At 40.2% G+C, this 14,095-nt stretch overlaps 1 protein-coding gene across 1 annotated transcript; it reads left to right on the forward strand.

Annotated features, from left to right (window-relative positions):
* The first annotated feature begins 5,313 nt into the window (after nucleotides 1–5,313).
* rwdd3 (RWD domain containing 3) lies at nucleotides 5,314–8,395 on the forward strand. The gene is made up of 4 exons (XM_063200041.1): nucleotides 5,314–5,496; nucleotides 5,614–6,065; nucleotides 6,159–6,280; nucleotides 7,962–8,395. The coding sequence occupies exons 1-4, from the start codon at nucleotides 5,412–5,414 to the stop codon at nucleotides 8,071–8,073; spliced, it is 771 nt and encodes a 256-aa protein (XP_063056111.1). The 5' UTR covers nucleotides 5,314–5,411; the 3' UTR covers nucleotides 8,074–8,395.
* The last annotated feature ends 5,700 nt before the right edge of the window (nucleotides 8,396–14,095 follow it).

The following is a 14,095-nucleotide window of genomic DNA, read 5'->3' on the forward strand; positions in this document are numbered from 1 at the left end:
AAAACCCAATATGGCCGCCGCCACCGTGTTAAAATCCTGCAATCACTTTTCTTTTGTACTAAATAAGGTATGAATTTGAAAATAGCACTTATTTGTATGTTTTCAGACATGGGGAAAGCCATTATGTCATCAGATTTAAGCTCAAAATGGAAGAAAATGCTTATGTCATTGGCTGGCAGCCATTTTTAAAGCAGAGAGCCTCATATTGTCAGCGATTTTTTACATTTTTACTAATCTTTCAAGATCCACTGAAAGAAAATGCTCTTTGTCTCTGTGAACACAAATACTACAGAAAACTGCACTGAACTGTCTACTTTCACCTGAAAAAAGAAGTTTGTGTCTACCTTTTTCCATTCTTTAGTTATGGGCAGTAGAACATGGGATGACACCACAAAAAAGCACTGATTGTTGACCCCAAAATACTGCACTTCTCTCTGCCCATATTTTTGCTTTAAGGACATATTGTCTTTGATAGTGTTCATGTTTGATGTGCAACATTTTCAGGGGGTTTGAAGGTTGCTTAATGCCAATATTATGTATAAATAAATGTATATTCCCATAGTACATCAAAATGAAGGAATCCAATATGGCCGCCGTCACCATTCTACAGTGTACGTAGAATGGTACATTATGTAGCATTAGGTTTTCATAAAGGGAGAATTAATTTCCATACTCAGATTTAAGATAGATATCAAAGGAAATTATTTCCGTGTAGTCTGAATTCATGATTGCAACAGGAACATAGGGTGACGCCACAAAAAGCAATATTTTTTTAACCCAAAATACTGCACTTGTCTCAACCCACATTTTTGCTTTAAGGACAAATTGTCTTTGATAGTGTTCATGTTTGATATGGGGGTTTTGAAGGGTTCAGGGGTTTTGAAGGGTGCTTAATTCAAATATTCAAATATGCTGTGTATTAGGCTCAAAAACCTCTTTAATAGGCCTACCTCAAAATGAATTAATCGAATATGGACGCCATCACCAGACAAGGTGGACTCTTAATTACATTGTAGCTATAGGTTGTCATACATGGAGAATTCATCTCCATACTCAGATTTAAGATTAGAATCAAAGGACATGATTTCAGTATAGGTTGAATTCATGTTTACAAGTGACAGTTGACTTTCATGTCAATAAGCTGTTCATTTGAATGAAAATGTTTTCTCTACTTCCACTTTTATTTTAATGCTTATTATAACATGATGCAATATGTCCACCTCAATCCACCTCTTCCATTATGAGACAAATTTACACACATAAGTCTGAATGTGCCTAAATATAATATGCACATCTACATTTTGTGCATTAGGAATTCATTGTTTGCCGATTTTATTGCGGCGCTTACATTATGTCTTTGAATGGTGGAAAGGTGAAACGTGGATCAAAACAGTTTATGTTATTGTGAGGAATTTTAACTCATTCCCAACCATTAGGCCTATCAACCTCCTCCTCTCCAGTGATTTGGCAGGACACACAATATCATGCACTGCATGGCACTTTTGCTGCAAATGCAACAAAAGCAAAGTAAAACATGACGTTTTGCAGTGATCAGTCCTATCTAATTCAGATGTCACATGGTTACATAAAATGCCCCACATGATCAAATCTCTATATTGAGTCAGGCCCACATACCCCTTCCTATCCTCCTGCCAGTCACCGAAGTGGGATGGGTGGTATTGGACAGGGCTTTAGTCCCACTGCTCCTGTATCTGCCACTTATACATGGGTTCTCATTGTTTATCAACACAATGTTATGAAGAGGGGCAAGACACTGGCAGCCAACCATGTGAGCTAATTTTTTTGACAGACAGCGGTTTCCAACAATCAAAGGCTCAAGGCTGAGTTGTGCGCGGCTAGGTTTGCAGTCAGGTTATAAACAAAATTTAGAATCCATGTATTCTCAAGGCACACAAAGACATCACAACTTGTGCTTGCCTCATCCAACACTGCATCTGCAAGAAGTGGCAGGAAGCGGGAAGGAAATGGTCGGAAAAATCAGGATAAGTTGTTGAACAAACATGTCTGACGTCTATCTTTGGCGATGTAGGAACGTTTAACAGACATGTCTGACAGAATATCCTACCGTAGGATAAAATTACAATGTAGGACCATTTGTCAGAACACCGGCCAAATTCTACCGGCAACATTGCTCCACAGAAAACAATAGTATCAGAAGTAGTGTGGAGTCAAGTCTCTTGGCGGAAGTACGTAGGATGGTTAATAAAGGCTAATAAAAATGGGCACCCTCCTGTCTTTCTCATAGCACATGAACACAATATTCAAAAAAGGACATTCCAAGTCAGCAAGGACATTCTGATTTTTGATACCTCCTCCTCGTATAACTTAACCCATTGTGTCCTGGAGACATATGTACAGGTTTTTCAGGATCTTGAGATTTTAGCTGTTTTATTAACTATGTGGGTATGTTACAGCTGAATGAACACATTACAATGCAAGGGGAGGGTATTGGCTTTTAAATGTAACTCATTTCATGTTTGTATGTGCTTCGGAGGCTGAGCTATTGCGGATTTAATAGGAAGAGGGCACCCTTTCCCAAAAAGGGCTTAGGACAAAATGGGTTAATTAACAGACCATTTTTGAATATTGTGTTCATGTGCTGTGAGAAAGACAGGGAGGTGCCCATTTATGTGCCTAAGCACCTTAAAACTACCACTTGCTCTTCTGCCTGCCCTTGGCTCTCTCTCTCCAGCTGAGCACCGTTATTGATACACTGCAGATGTACATTCCAGTATATTTTAACTAGGCCAATTTAAAGTCTATAGGCCTACTTGCAAAATTCTACCAACAGAAGATAACAGACAGACTCTCTTTTCCTCCTGCTCCCCTGTTCAGCAGGGCTGGATCCCCGCATGGCTGCATGCTGAGCCCCCATCTAAAGTCTATCCGTCCATGACTGCAGTATGCAGCAAAAGGGACTGAAGGTGGCAGCCTGGTGTACAGAGACAGAGACAAATTTCTCTAGCTCTGAATGAAAAGAAAACCAAAGAGATCATTGCTGCCTTCAGGAGGCACACCTATAGCGAGAATAGACCTAGCCCTCTCTGAACCGCCCACTGTCTCAACAGAGCTAAAACATTGTCTTGGACATTATCCTGGTTTTGAGTTCTTGGGTCTCTACAGATGTATCATTGGCACTACAGATGTATCATCAAAGTAAGGACCAAAGACTAAAACCACATTTCACACACATGGACTGTCTGACTGTTCATTACAATCTCTTGTTCCCCTGATCTCCTTCCATCCTCCGGTTTTTGTGCAATAATTGATACAGTGCAATGTGTTGAGCTGAATTCTTACCGTACTACAGAACAAAGGCCAGCCTTGTAATTAATGGTTATAATTGTCACAGAGTGGCCATCTCAGCTGAAATATGTACATTAAGCAAGACAATCTATGCAATAACTGGATGACTGATGTGCAATACTAGCCTGAGTATGTCCTTTGTGTATATACACACACACACACACACAATGCCACTCCCTCATCTGTTCACTCTATTCTATTCTATTCTATTCTATTCTATTCTATTCTATTCTATTCTATTCTATTCTATATATTATTCACATCAGTCTGCCTCTTGATCCCCTTTATAGGCCTAGATATACAGTGATCTGAGCACAGCAATTAAACCGGCAAGCATGAAGTAATTCCCATTGTACAAAGGATAATATTAGAAAATATTTGATTTAGGGACATTCAGGCTCTTGTGTGCATTTATTTTTTTATGGGCGAAGAGGTGTGGAAACATTGTGGGGTGGTTTGAGGTGGAAACATTTTTCATGGTATAATGCATTAAAAGTGTAATTGAAATAGGGAAAGATTTAAATACAAATGGTCAATTTATGGAAAAGAAAATCTCCTGTGGCAAACATGAATTCAGTCTACACTGAAATAATTTCCTTTGATATCTATCTTAAATCTGAGTATGGAAATGAATTCTCCTTGTATGAAAACCTAATGCTACATAATGTACTTAAGAGTTTACCTTGTGTAATCAAAGAAATGTACACTGTAGACTGGTGATGGCGGCCATATTGGATTCCTTCATTTCGATGTACTATGGGAATTAAAGGCATTAAGCGCCCTTCAAACCCCCTGAAAATGTTGTATATCAAACATGAACACTATCAAAGACAATATGTCCTTAAAGCAAAAATATGGGCAGTGAGAAGTGCAGTATTTTGGGGTCAAAAATCAGTGCGTTTTTGTGGTGTCATCCCATGTTCTACTGCCCATAACTAAAGAATGGAAAAAGGTAGACACAAACTTCTTTTTTCAGGTGAAAGTAGACAGTTCAGTGCAGTTTTCCGTAGTATTTGTGTTCACAGAGACAAAGAGCCTTTTTTTCTGTGGATCTTGAAAGATTAGTAAAAATGTTAAAAATCGCTGACAATATGAGGCTCTCTGCTTTTAAAATGGCTGCCAGCCAATGACATAAGCATTTTCTTCCAATCTGAGCTTAAATCTGATTACATAATGGCTTTCCACATGTCTGAAAACATAAAAATAAGTGCTATTTTCAAATTCATACCTTATTTAGTCCAAAAGAAAAGTGATTGCAGGATTTTAACACGGTGGCGGCGGCCATATTGAATTTTGCCCGTTTGAGGCTTTTCGGTAGGGCCTACATTTTTGCGTCCGGCATACGGCAGATTTGGATTCAGCACCCTTGAATACCCCTAAATCAGTTGTATGCCGAAAATTAACATGATTTGCCTTCAGGACCTTAAATAAGCACCTTTTCAGAAATCCTGCCTAGACTATTATGGGAAATGTTTGTTTCAAACATTTTTAAAATGAATACTTATTTTTGACAGGAATTTTGACGTCCAACTTGACTTGACTTCACGTCCAACTATAAACACACCTGACCTGACCATGCTCAAAAAATGTCCAATCAATCAGATTTCAAGATAGGTGACAAAACAGGTCATGTTGCATATATCTGCACATTATGACTGCATTGACAAGTTTGTTGCTGTCAATATTTTAATCTAGTCTACCCATACAGATAGAATTGCCATGAAGATCCCATTGATTATGATCTGCACCAGTAGACCTAACTGGTATCAGTTTTACATTACCTGAGGTTTCAGAGTGGTCTTATTTAATTAATAGAGAGAATTAAATGACAGGGCAGAAGGATGCAAAAATGAGCTGGCATTGGGGAGGGTAACGCCCATGTGTTCTCATGGTTTGTTTCATCTCTAGTTATTTCGATTCCCATCATGATGAAACAGAAAAGTGTTGTGACTCTTATTTTGACAATGTGAAATTCTCCACCATATTGAAACGTCACTGAGCAAAAGCAGTCTGGTTTGTGAATGAAGTGTAACGAAGAAAAATTAATGTTATAATGTTGGCTACAATAACTAGAACTAGTTACAATGTGCGAAGAAGCTGGTGACGAGATAGCTGCATTGTCTGCTATATACTGTGGAGAGGACGAGTTTGAATTGTTAGAAGACTCAGGTGAATGACTTCTCACGCAAACAGAAATTGAATGCTATCTGGTCTAGATAGATGACCCTTGCTGTTCGCAGAGAACATTTCTGTCCTGTATCTAAACGGTGTTTATTTTTTCCGCAGCTGATAATGGATTTGTGTTCCGCGTAAAACTCTTGGTGCAGGGCACGCCTCTAGTTTTAACTTTCCATTTGCCCCGAGATTATCCACTGCAGTGTCTACCAAACATCAGTGTTGGTTCAGAGCACTTATCCCGACAACAGTGCCAAGCGATAAAGGAGAAAATGATGGAGAAAGCATCGGAATTACAGCCAGAGCCAATGATACACGACTTGCTGTCATGGCTTGTTGATAACTTCTCCGTCTTTATCACTGCTCCAACACCCTCAGTGCAATCATCACAACAAGACGACCAAAACACATGGGTTGCACTACTGCATTTAGACCACATGAGGGCGAAAAACAAATACATTAAAACCATAGAGAAATTTACCTCAGATTTGGAATTAACAGGAAGACTGTTTATGGGAAGAGTCATCTTAATCCTTTTGCAAGGTGCAAAAGAAAACATTAAGGTAAAGAAACTAAACAAAAATGTGTACAGTTATTTTATTTAAAACAAATATTGTTGGGGTTATTCTGAATTTGATCAGATTTTTTTACTCTAGGAGTATATGCACCTACAGAAAACTTCAAAGGTGGATGTTGATTCATCGGGTAGAAGATGCAAAGAGAAGATGATGAGTGTTCTCCATGAAGCTCCTCTCTCAGACGCCCTCCACCAGCTCAGGTCTTCAACTAATGCTTAATTGGGGAAACGTGCCAATGGGAATTGTCTGAATGGAATATAATCTGCACAGCATATTCACGTTGAAATAATCATTTTAGTGGTGGTTTTAACAACGGCATACACCATATTGATGTTGAATTGCTATTTGGCAGCAATCCTAATGGTTAGGCAGTTGGAATCCAAAGCTTGCAGGTTTGAGTTCTATATGTAGGTCTCATCTCATATGGGGCCTATACTAAAGCTGGTTAAGGTTAAGTTAAGAGGTAAATAATCTAATACAAGAGCTTTCTTAAGAAAATGAGGACTCCAGGCTCTTCTATCAGATGATTTACCTCTTAACTTAACCTTAACTTATCCTGAACCAGCTTTGTAGTATTATAGGCCCAATGTCTCCTGCCAGCCTGGTGGCCTAATCCATAAGTGGCCTAGAGCAAGGCACCTAACCGCACCACACCGAGCTCTAGGGGCTCTTACCAATACCCTGTACCTAAATATCTGTGACTTGTCACTTTGGAGAAAAGCATCTGCTAACCTTTTTTGAACAAACGTCCCCTGGATCTCATCATAAGCCTCCCAACGCTACCCTTAGTACTGAAAAAAAAATCAAATGGACTAATGCTCCCAATTACAACTAAGCCCCACCCCCTTTCAGCTGTATCCTCTCAACGCCCCCCAGGGGGCTGTACTGCCCCCGTTGAGAAACACTATGCTAATAGAACAGTGAAGTTCTTGTATACTGCTGTACTCTGTATTGACCTCTCACTCTATACTGGAATGTCCTCCTTGTAAGTCGCTTTGGTCAAATGTACTGTAATGTAATGAAGTGAAGTTCAAACCTGGAAGGCCTACTGATAAAAACATAGAAACAATTTCCATACCCCCAAATACTGTTGTGTATTTTTGGGGGCTTTTTGGGCTTTATTATGACAGGACAGTATGAGAGGAGACCGGTTGTGAGAGAGAGATGGGGTCATAGAGGTAGAAAATAACACTAGAGGTGACCCCGCTCCCTTTTTACTGTAATCTGTAGCGGCCATTATCTGTAGGTAGATCAGAGAAATGGAAATTAATGGAGAACGAGGCTCACCTCTGTCAAAAATGGCTTAATCGTGTGAAAATGTCCATCAACACACTATACAAGGACAATAGTTGAAGTGTGTTGCTAACTATGTTCATAAAAGATATTATTTGATTTTTAAATGTATTTTATCGACTCATATGATTTAAGTAGATATTTAGCCTGACATTTCAAATCTGGTCTTTGATTAATGTGTTACTTCATATTCACACAGTTTTAGTCATTTTTTTGACAGGGGTGGGCGTGTTCTCCATTGACTTGCATTGCTTGAAGGTACCTACACTACCTACGAAAGTTGGGAAGCTCCATCTGCCATTTCCCAGTGCTGTCGCAAATTGCTGTGTCCTCTCTAGTGTTATTTTCTACCTCTATGGATGGGGTAGGGCTGGGAAATGACCCCGGACGGACTCGAACCGGGGTCCTCATGGGCAATGTAAGCCCAAATGTGGGGGGCTTAGCGTCCCCCAAATACTGTTGACCCACATTCTAGCACCATTACCATTGAATTGAATGGTGAAAGTCTTTTTTTTAATATTTGAGAAAGGTATTTATGTTTTTAGTATTATTGAAGGATTAAGCTGAATGTCCCCTTGTCTCTTGTAGGATACCCAGATTTGAAGTAAAGGAGTGTTCAACACTTGAAGACCTGAGGGAAGAATTTCAAGCCATTGGTTTCATCCAGTTGTATGAGGAGTTTGTGCCTTCATTGTTGTAAAACACCACATATCACCACATTGTCATCGTTTACATGATGTTTTTAATGAATTAATTCAGAATTAAATTGTTCCATCGCGTTTCTGTCGAATTTTGATTTAATTCAGAATTGGATGACGAGCACATATCAACGTTCTATTCAAGAACAAAGAACCACAAACTGTCACAAACTTTTCCTTCCTTACATACGTCTTAATAAGTTTTATTTGTAAATCACACCGGGTCCTCAACATTTGTTTACATGTGTGACAGGAAAGAATAGGTGCAGTGCTCTGCTCTCATCACAGTCTCTCAGAAAAAAAAATACTATGTAAAAAAAATAATTTGCAAAGTTTGGTTAGAGTATGCAAGTTTTTTTACACACTACACATGTAGCAAATGACAAGAACATTAGAATTGAACACACACACAGTCTAAACGGCCTAATGGATGCTAGCTATATGTTTTTGTTCCGTTTTTTCCCCTTACAAATCATGATTGTAATTTTTGAAAAGCATTGTCAGTTGATGTCATATCTTGCCAAGTATAATATCAAACAACATTAGGCTAAATAAGTCATATCCCGCCAATCATGTTGTTGACCAGCAACATTGCTGGAAAAGTTGCCCTGTGTATCATCGCCGTCAGAGTGGGTGGTGATTTGAACTCAGTGTTTTGAGAAGTAACTGAGTCAGGGAGGATGGTGATTCAGTCTTCAGGAGTGCCAAGATACTCAATGACACATTCTCGGGAGGGATACCCCCACAATATCTCCGAGTCCTCAACATCTGTTTAAATGTGTAGCCAAACAGGAAAGAATAGGTGCAGTGTTCTGCTCTCATTGCAGTTTCTCAAATAGAAAAAATACTATGTAAGCCGTGGCCTAGTGGTAAGAGAGTTGGTCTTTCAATCTAGGGATTGCAGGTTCGAATCCCCCCTGACCTCTCCCTACATCTCCATCCATGGCTGAAGTGCCCTTGAGCAAGGTACCTAACCCCACATTGTTCCAGGGACTGTAACCAATGCCCTGACAAATAATAACTGTAAGTCGCTTTGAGCAAATGAAAGCGTCAGCTAAGCGCAATGTAATGTAATGTAATAATAATAATAAAACAATGCAGTTAAACAGACATCATTTGCAAAGGTTGGTCAGAGTACAGAAGATTTTTACACACTGCACGTGTAGGTAGCTGCAAATGACAAGGTCATTAGACTTAAAAACACACACACAGTCTAAAAGGCCTAATGGAGGTCAGCTAGATGTTTTTAGAGATAGCGGTTATGTTTTTGGTCACGTTGGTTTGTTTGTCTGTCAACAGGATGACTCAAAAAGTTATGAATGGATTTTGATGAAATTTTGTGGAGTTGTTGGAAATGACAAAAGGGACAAGTGGTTAAATTTTGGTGGTAATCCGGATACAGGAATAAAAAAATAAATAAAAAAAATCTTCACCATTGCGGGCTAGGGTGAATTTTGACATTCCTGTGCTAACTCCAAAAAATCAAGGCAGAAAGACATGGAAAAAAATAGGGTGTAACATAGTCAAATGTTCTATCAAACAGCTTCCTTGGCAGATATCTAGTTCTGTTCTTTTTCCCTTATACATCAGATTTCAAACATTTTGGGAATCACCATCCACCCTGACTCCGTTTCTTCTCAAAACTCTGTGTTTTGAGAAGTAACTGAGTCAGGGTCGATGGTGATTCAGTCTTCAGGAGTGCCAAGTTAGCCAATGACACATTCTTCGTAGGGATACCCCCACAATATCTCGACACCCTGTTTTTGACAGTCTTCAGTCGGGGTCACTCCTCGTTCATGTCGAGTAGAATAAGACTTAGGCTATGTTTAATCCCAGTAGGCTAAGTCATTCACAGGATTCACACAATTTCACTTCAGGAGGAGAGAGGGGAAGTCTTGTCTGATTTCCAGGAAACACCATGTGCACTGCAGCTCAACCAGATCTGTCCTCCCCTGTATTCTCTCTGGCTAACACAGCGGCCAACTTTCACTTGGTTTTAAAGGTTGCTTCCTCTACTCCAGGGCCGCACAAAAGCACCATTCTCATGCAGGCCAAGTGAGTGAGTCACCATGGTGATATCAAACAATAGTTTTCCCAAAGCGCAATATATTAAGTAGGCTGCATTCAGACATGACAGTGAGAGTGAATGTCAGTCCCATTGGTCATTGTTTGTGACACAGGCAGCACACAGAACCGAATTCAAGCTCTGTGTCTTTAATGTGTCATCCATCACATGAGTGAGTAGAGAGAGCAGTGGCCAGTCATGGCAATGGGCCGTGCGAGGCAGCAGTTCTTTGGTAGTCGTGTACAGGGCCGGATCAAGATTGCCTGGGGCCCCTAGGCTACAGGTTACTGTGGGGGCCCCCGAAAGGCAAGTTTCGAGACAAATTTACATAGATAGTGTCATAATTACGAGGTGGCAGATTCATTTTCTAGCATTGCATCTTGTCACAATTTTGCCATTTTTCACTTTTGGGCAATCAGGGGCCCCCTGGCAGGTGGGGGGCCCTAGGTCGCAGCCATATCTAGCCTGCGCAATAAACCGGCCTTGGTCGTGTAAACCAGGCAAATACTTAGTTCAGTTCATTCCTGGTGGTTGATATGTTGTAGCGAAGGGGAGCAGTTTCCCCGCCAGGACTCGAACCCGAACCTTCTGCGGTACCAAACTGAGGCCCTGACAGTCAGAACACACCCATGACCCTAGTGATGGTTACTCCATCAAATTTTATTCCAAATGCAATTTCCATAGTCAATAAACTATGGAAAATCTAGAGATATTTTGAACTAATGCCTGACTTACATATGATGTGTGTGCTGGGAGGGGTGGTTGGAGGGGGGGGTGGATGCAGCATTTGTATGTCACTGATTCTTGAGAAAGCGGCTAAAACATGTCTCAGCAATAAACTGCCAATTCTGTTGAAAATAAACTACATTTTCATGAACAAAATGAATCCAGGTAAAGACCCAGGGGTCTGTTACACAAATGTACAGTCGTTTGAAATATTTAAGTGTAATTTTATTACTTTTCATGGCTATAAACCTGTCCACACCCTGTAAAAACAGCTGTCCCAAGGACAGACATCATCATTTAAATTGACTTAAAATGTAAAAATCACTGATATTATTGAATAATATCACCATGATGTGAAAGTCCATATTGAAGTGGTTCTGCAGATATGCACATAGTGCGTGTAAAGCAATATTTACTACTATTTTCTGATTGCTCAAAGTCTGTCCAGCATATTAGTCACCACCGTCAGATTTTTAAAAAAAGACAATAAAATCAGGTATGCACAAGGTCATTGTCATTACTTAGGACCCCTTTTCAAACCTTTAGCTCTACTGAATACTTCACCATCACTGAAGCTCCTGTAAGTTTACTAATTTTTCCTCAATTTGCTAATTTGTTTGGACATTGGTACTGTCCCAACCATAAACTGTCAACACCGTCGGGGGTTTTAATAGTATTATGTTACATTCATGATAATTATATATACTTTTTCAGAAGCGGTATGAAGCCCCTAAGAATCAGAGCGAAAACGAAGTGGCTAATGTGAGCAAAAAATGCATAATATGTAAAAGAGTGTTTTTTTGTCTCACACCGTCAGATGTCACCACCGTCAGATTTTGTTCCGCTCATCATCATCTTGTTCCATATTTTACTAAATTGTGCTGGTTAATGAAACATTACCAGACATGTTAGTAATAATTGTGACCCAAACTTATACTCTAGCCTCCACTGAGGTGCATTTGGAGGGGTTTTTGTCACAAAACCTGACGGTGGTGACATCTGATGTAGTTCACAAAAAAGCATGTGTTTTACATGTTTTTCACAAGTTTTAAGAATATGCTTCCAATAAGTATTTTACAATTATGTTGAATTGTAAAAGAAATTCACTTAAATACAGTAAACACATTTCTTTACTTCTAATTGTGTCTGACGCTGTTGACAGATCCAAGTAAAAGCCTATTTTATGAAAAATGCAAAACATGGTGAGCTTGGCCAATACATTTACTGCACAGTCAAGACTATGATAATATACAGCACCTCTATATTTTAGATTTGAACAACTTAAAACCTGTTTATGCCACATTTTCAATAATCTAGGCCTACTTCCCAGAGTATCTAACAAATGAAGAAAAAACATGTGCACAAACATACTGTGCACACACAAAAATAAAGTGTTTAAGCTAGATGTCATTGACTTGAGAGGGCTATTTATTTTGCTAAATGTAGGTAATAATTAGGTCACTTTCACCACCTTCAGATTACTGTCACCACCGTCAGTTCTTAAGTCACCACCGTAAGAAGGAGTTTTGGACATTTTAAATGAATGTGCTTACAAAATTTTCCTTTGGAGTTGTTGAATTATCAAAGTAATAGCAAATTTAAGCCTACATGAATATTTGTGAAATTACAAAAAAATGTTTGATCTATTTAGGCATTAAGTAAGCAGTGTCTGACAGCACATATTTTTAAATTAGAACTCATGAAGCAGTATTAAAATAGAATGAAAGTGAATTTTCAACATTTAAAGGCGTATGTGTGAACCAAAAAACACACACAATCACTTAAAAACTCCAGATACATATGCAAACAAATCAATACACTTTTTATTGCTTTTAATTGTGTCTGACGGTGTTGAAAAAAACAAGGTATGATCGGAGAAAAACCTGATTTCTGAACAAAATTCAAAATGGGGAGATTGGCCTTGTGCATTTCTGAAAAGCCAAGACCTTTGTCTACGAGGATATATCATATTATTTTGTAATTCACTTCGTTTTTTTCTTTCAAGATTACAACCTGTTTTAGCCACTTTCTCAAGAATCAGTGATATGTGTTTTCTGTCTATTTGTGTCTATCTGTGTTTATATCCTGTTTTTTACCCTGTGAGACCAAAGGCAATTTTCATGCTTGCATGATAATAAAGTATAATCTAATCTAATCACACCCACAACCCTAGTGATGGTCACTCCATCACACCCACGACCCTAGTGATGGTCACTCCATCACACCCACGACCCTAGTGATGGTCACTCCATCACACCCACAACCCTAGTGATGGTCACTCCATCACACCCACAACCCTAGTGATGGTCACTCCATCACACCCACAACCCTAGTGATGGTCACTCCATCACACCCACGACCCTAGTGATGGTCACTCCATCACGCCCTCTATCCTAGTGATGGTCACTCCATCACACCCACGACCCTAGTGATGGTCACTCCATCACACCCACGACCCTAGTGATGGTCACTCCATCACACCCACGACCTAGTGATGGTCACTCCATCACACCCACGACCTAGTGATGGTCACTCCATCACACCCACGACCTAGTGATGGTCACTCCATCACACCCACGACCTAGTGATGGTCACTCCATCACACCCACGACCTAGTGATGGTTACTCCATCACACCCACGACCCTAGTGATGGTCACTCCATCACACCCACGACCCTAGTGATGGTCACTCCATCACACCCACGACCCTAGTGATGGTCACTCCATCACACCCACAACCCTAGTGATGGTCACTCCATCACACCCACGACCCTAGTGATGGTCACTCCATCACACCCACGACCCTAGTGATGGTCACTCCATCACACCCACAACCCTAGTGATGGTCACTCCATCACACCCACAACCCTAGTGATGGTCACTCCATCACACCCACAACCCTAGTGATGGTTACTCCATTACACCCCTCCATCACATACTGTATGTAGTGTACATTTACATTCCTATTTGATAGCATTCCACTTGTACTCCACATGCATCCATTTTGCTCCAGACCCCCTCCTCTTCTATTTGCTCCAGACCCCCTCCTCTTCTATTTGCTCCAGACCCCCCCTCCTCTTCTATTTGCTCCAGACCCCCTCCTCTCCTATTGGCTCCAGACCGCCCCCCCCCCTCTCCAATTTGCTCCAGACCCCTCCTCTTCTATTTGCTCCAGACCCCCTCCTCTTCTATTTGCTCCAGACCCCCTCCTCTCCTATTTGGGTTCGATATCG

The sequence above is a fragment of the Engraulis encrasicolus genome, chromosome 6 (assembly GCF_034702125.1).
Source record: "Engraulis encrasicolus isolate BLACKSEA-1 chromosome 6, IST_EnEncr_1.0, whole genome shotgun sequence".
In the NCBI taxonomy this organism is placed as follows: domain Eukaryota; kingdom Metazoa; phylum Chordata; class Actinopteri; order Clupeiformes; family Engraulidae; genus Engraulis; species Engraulis encrasicolus.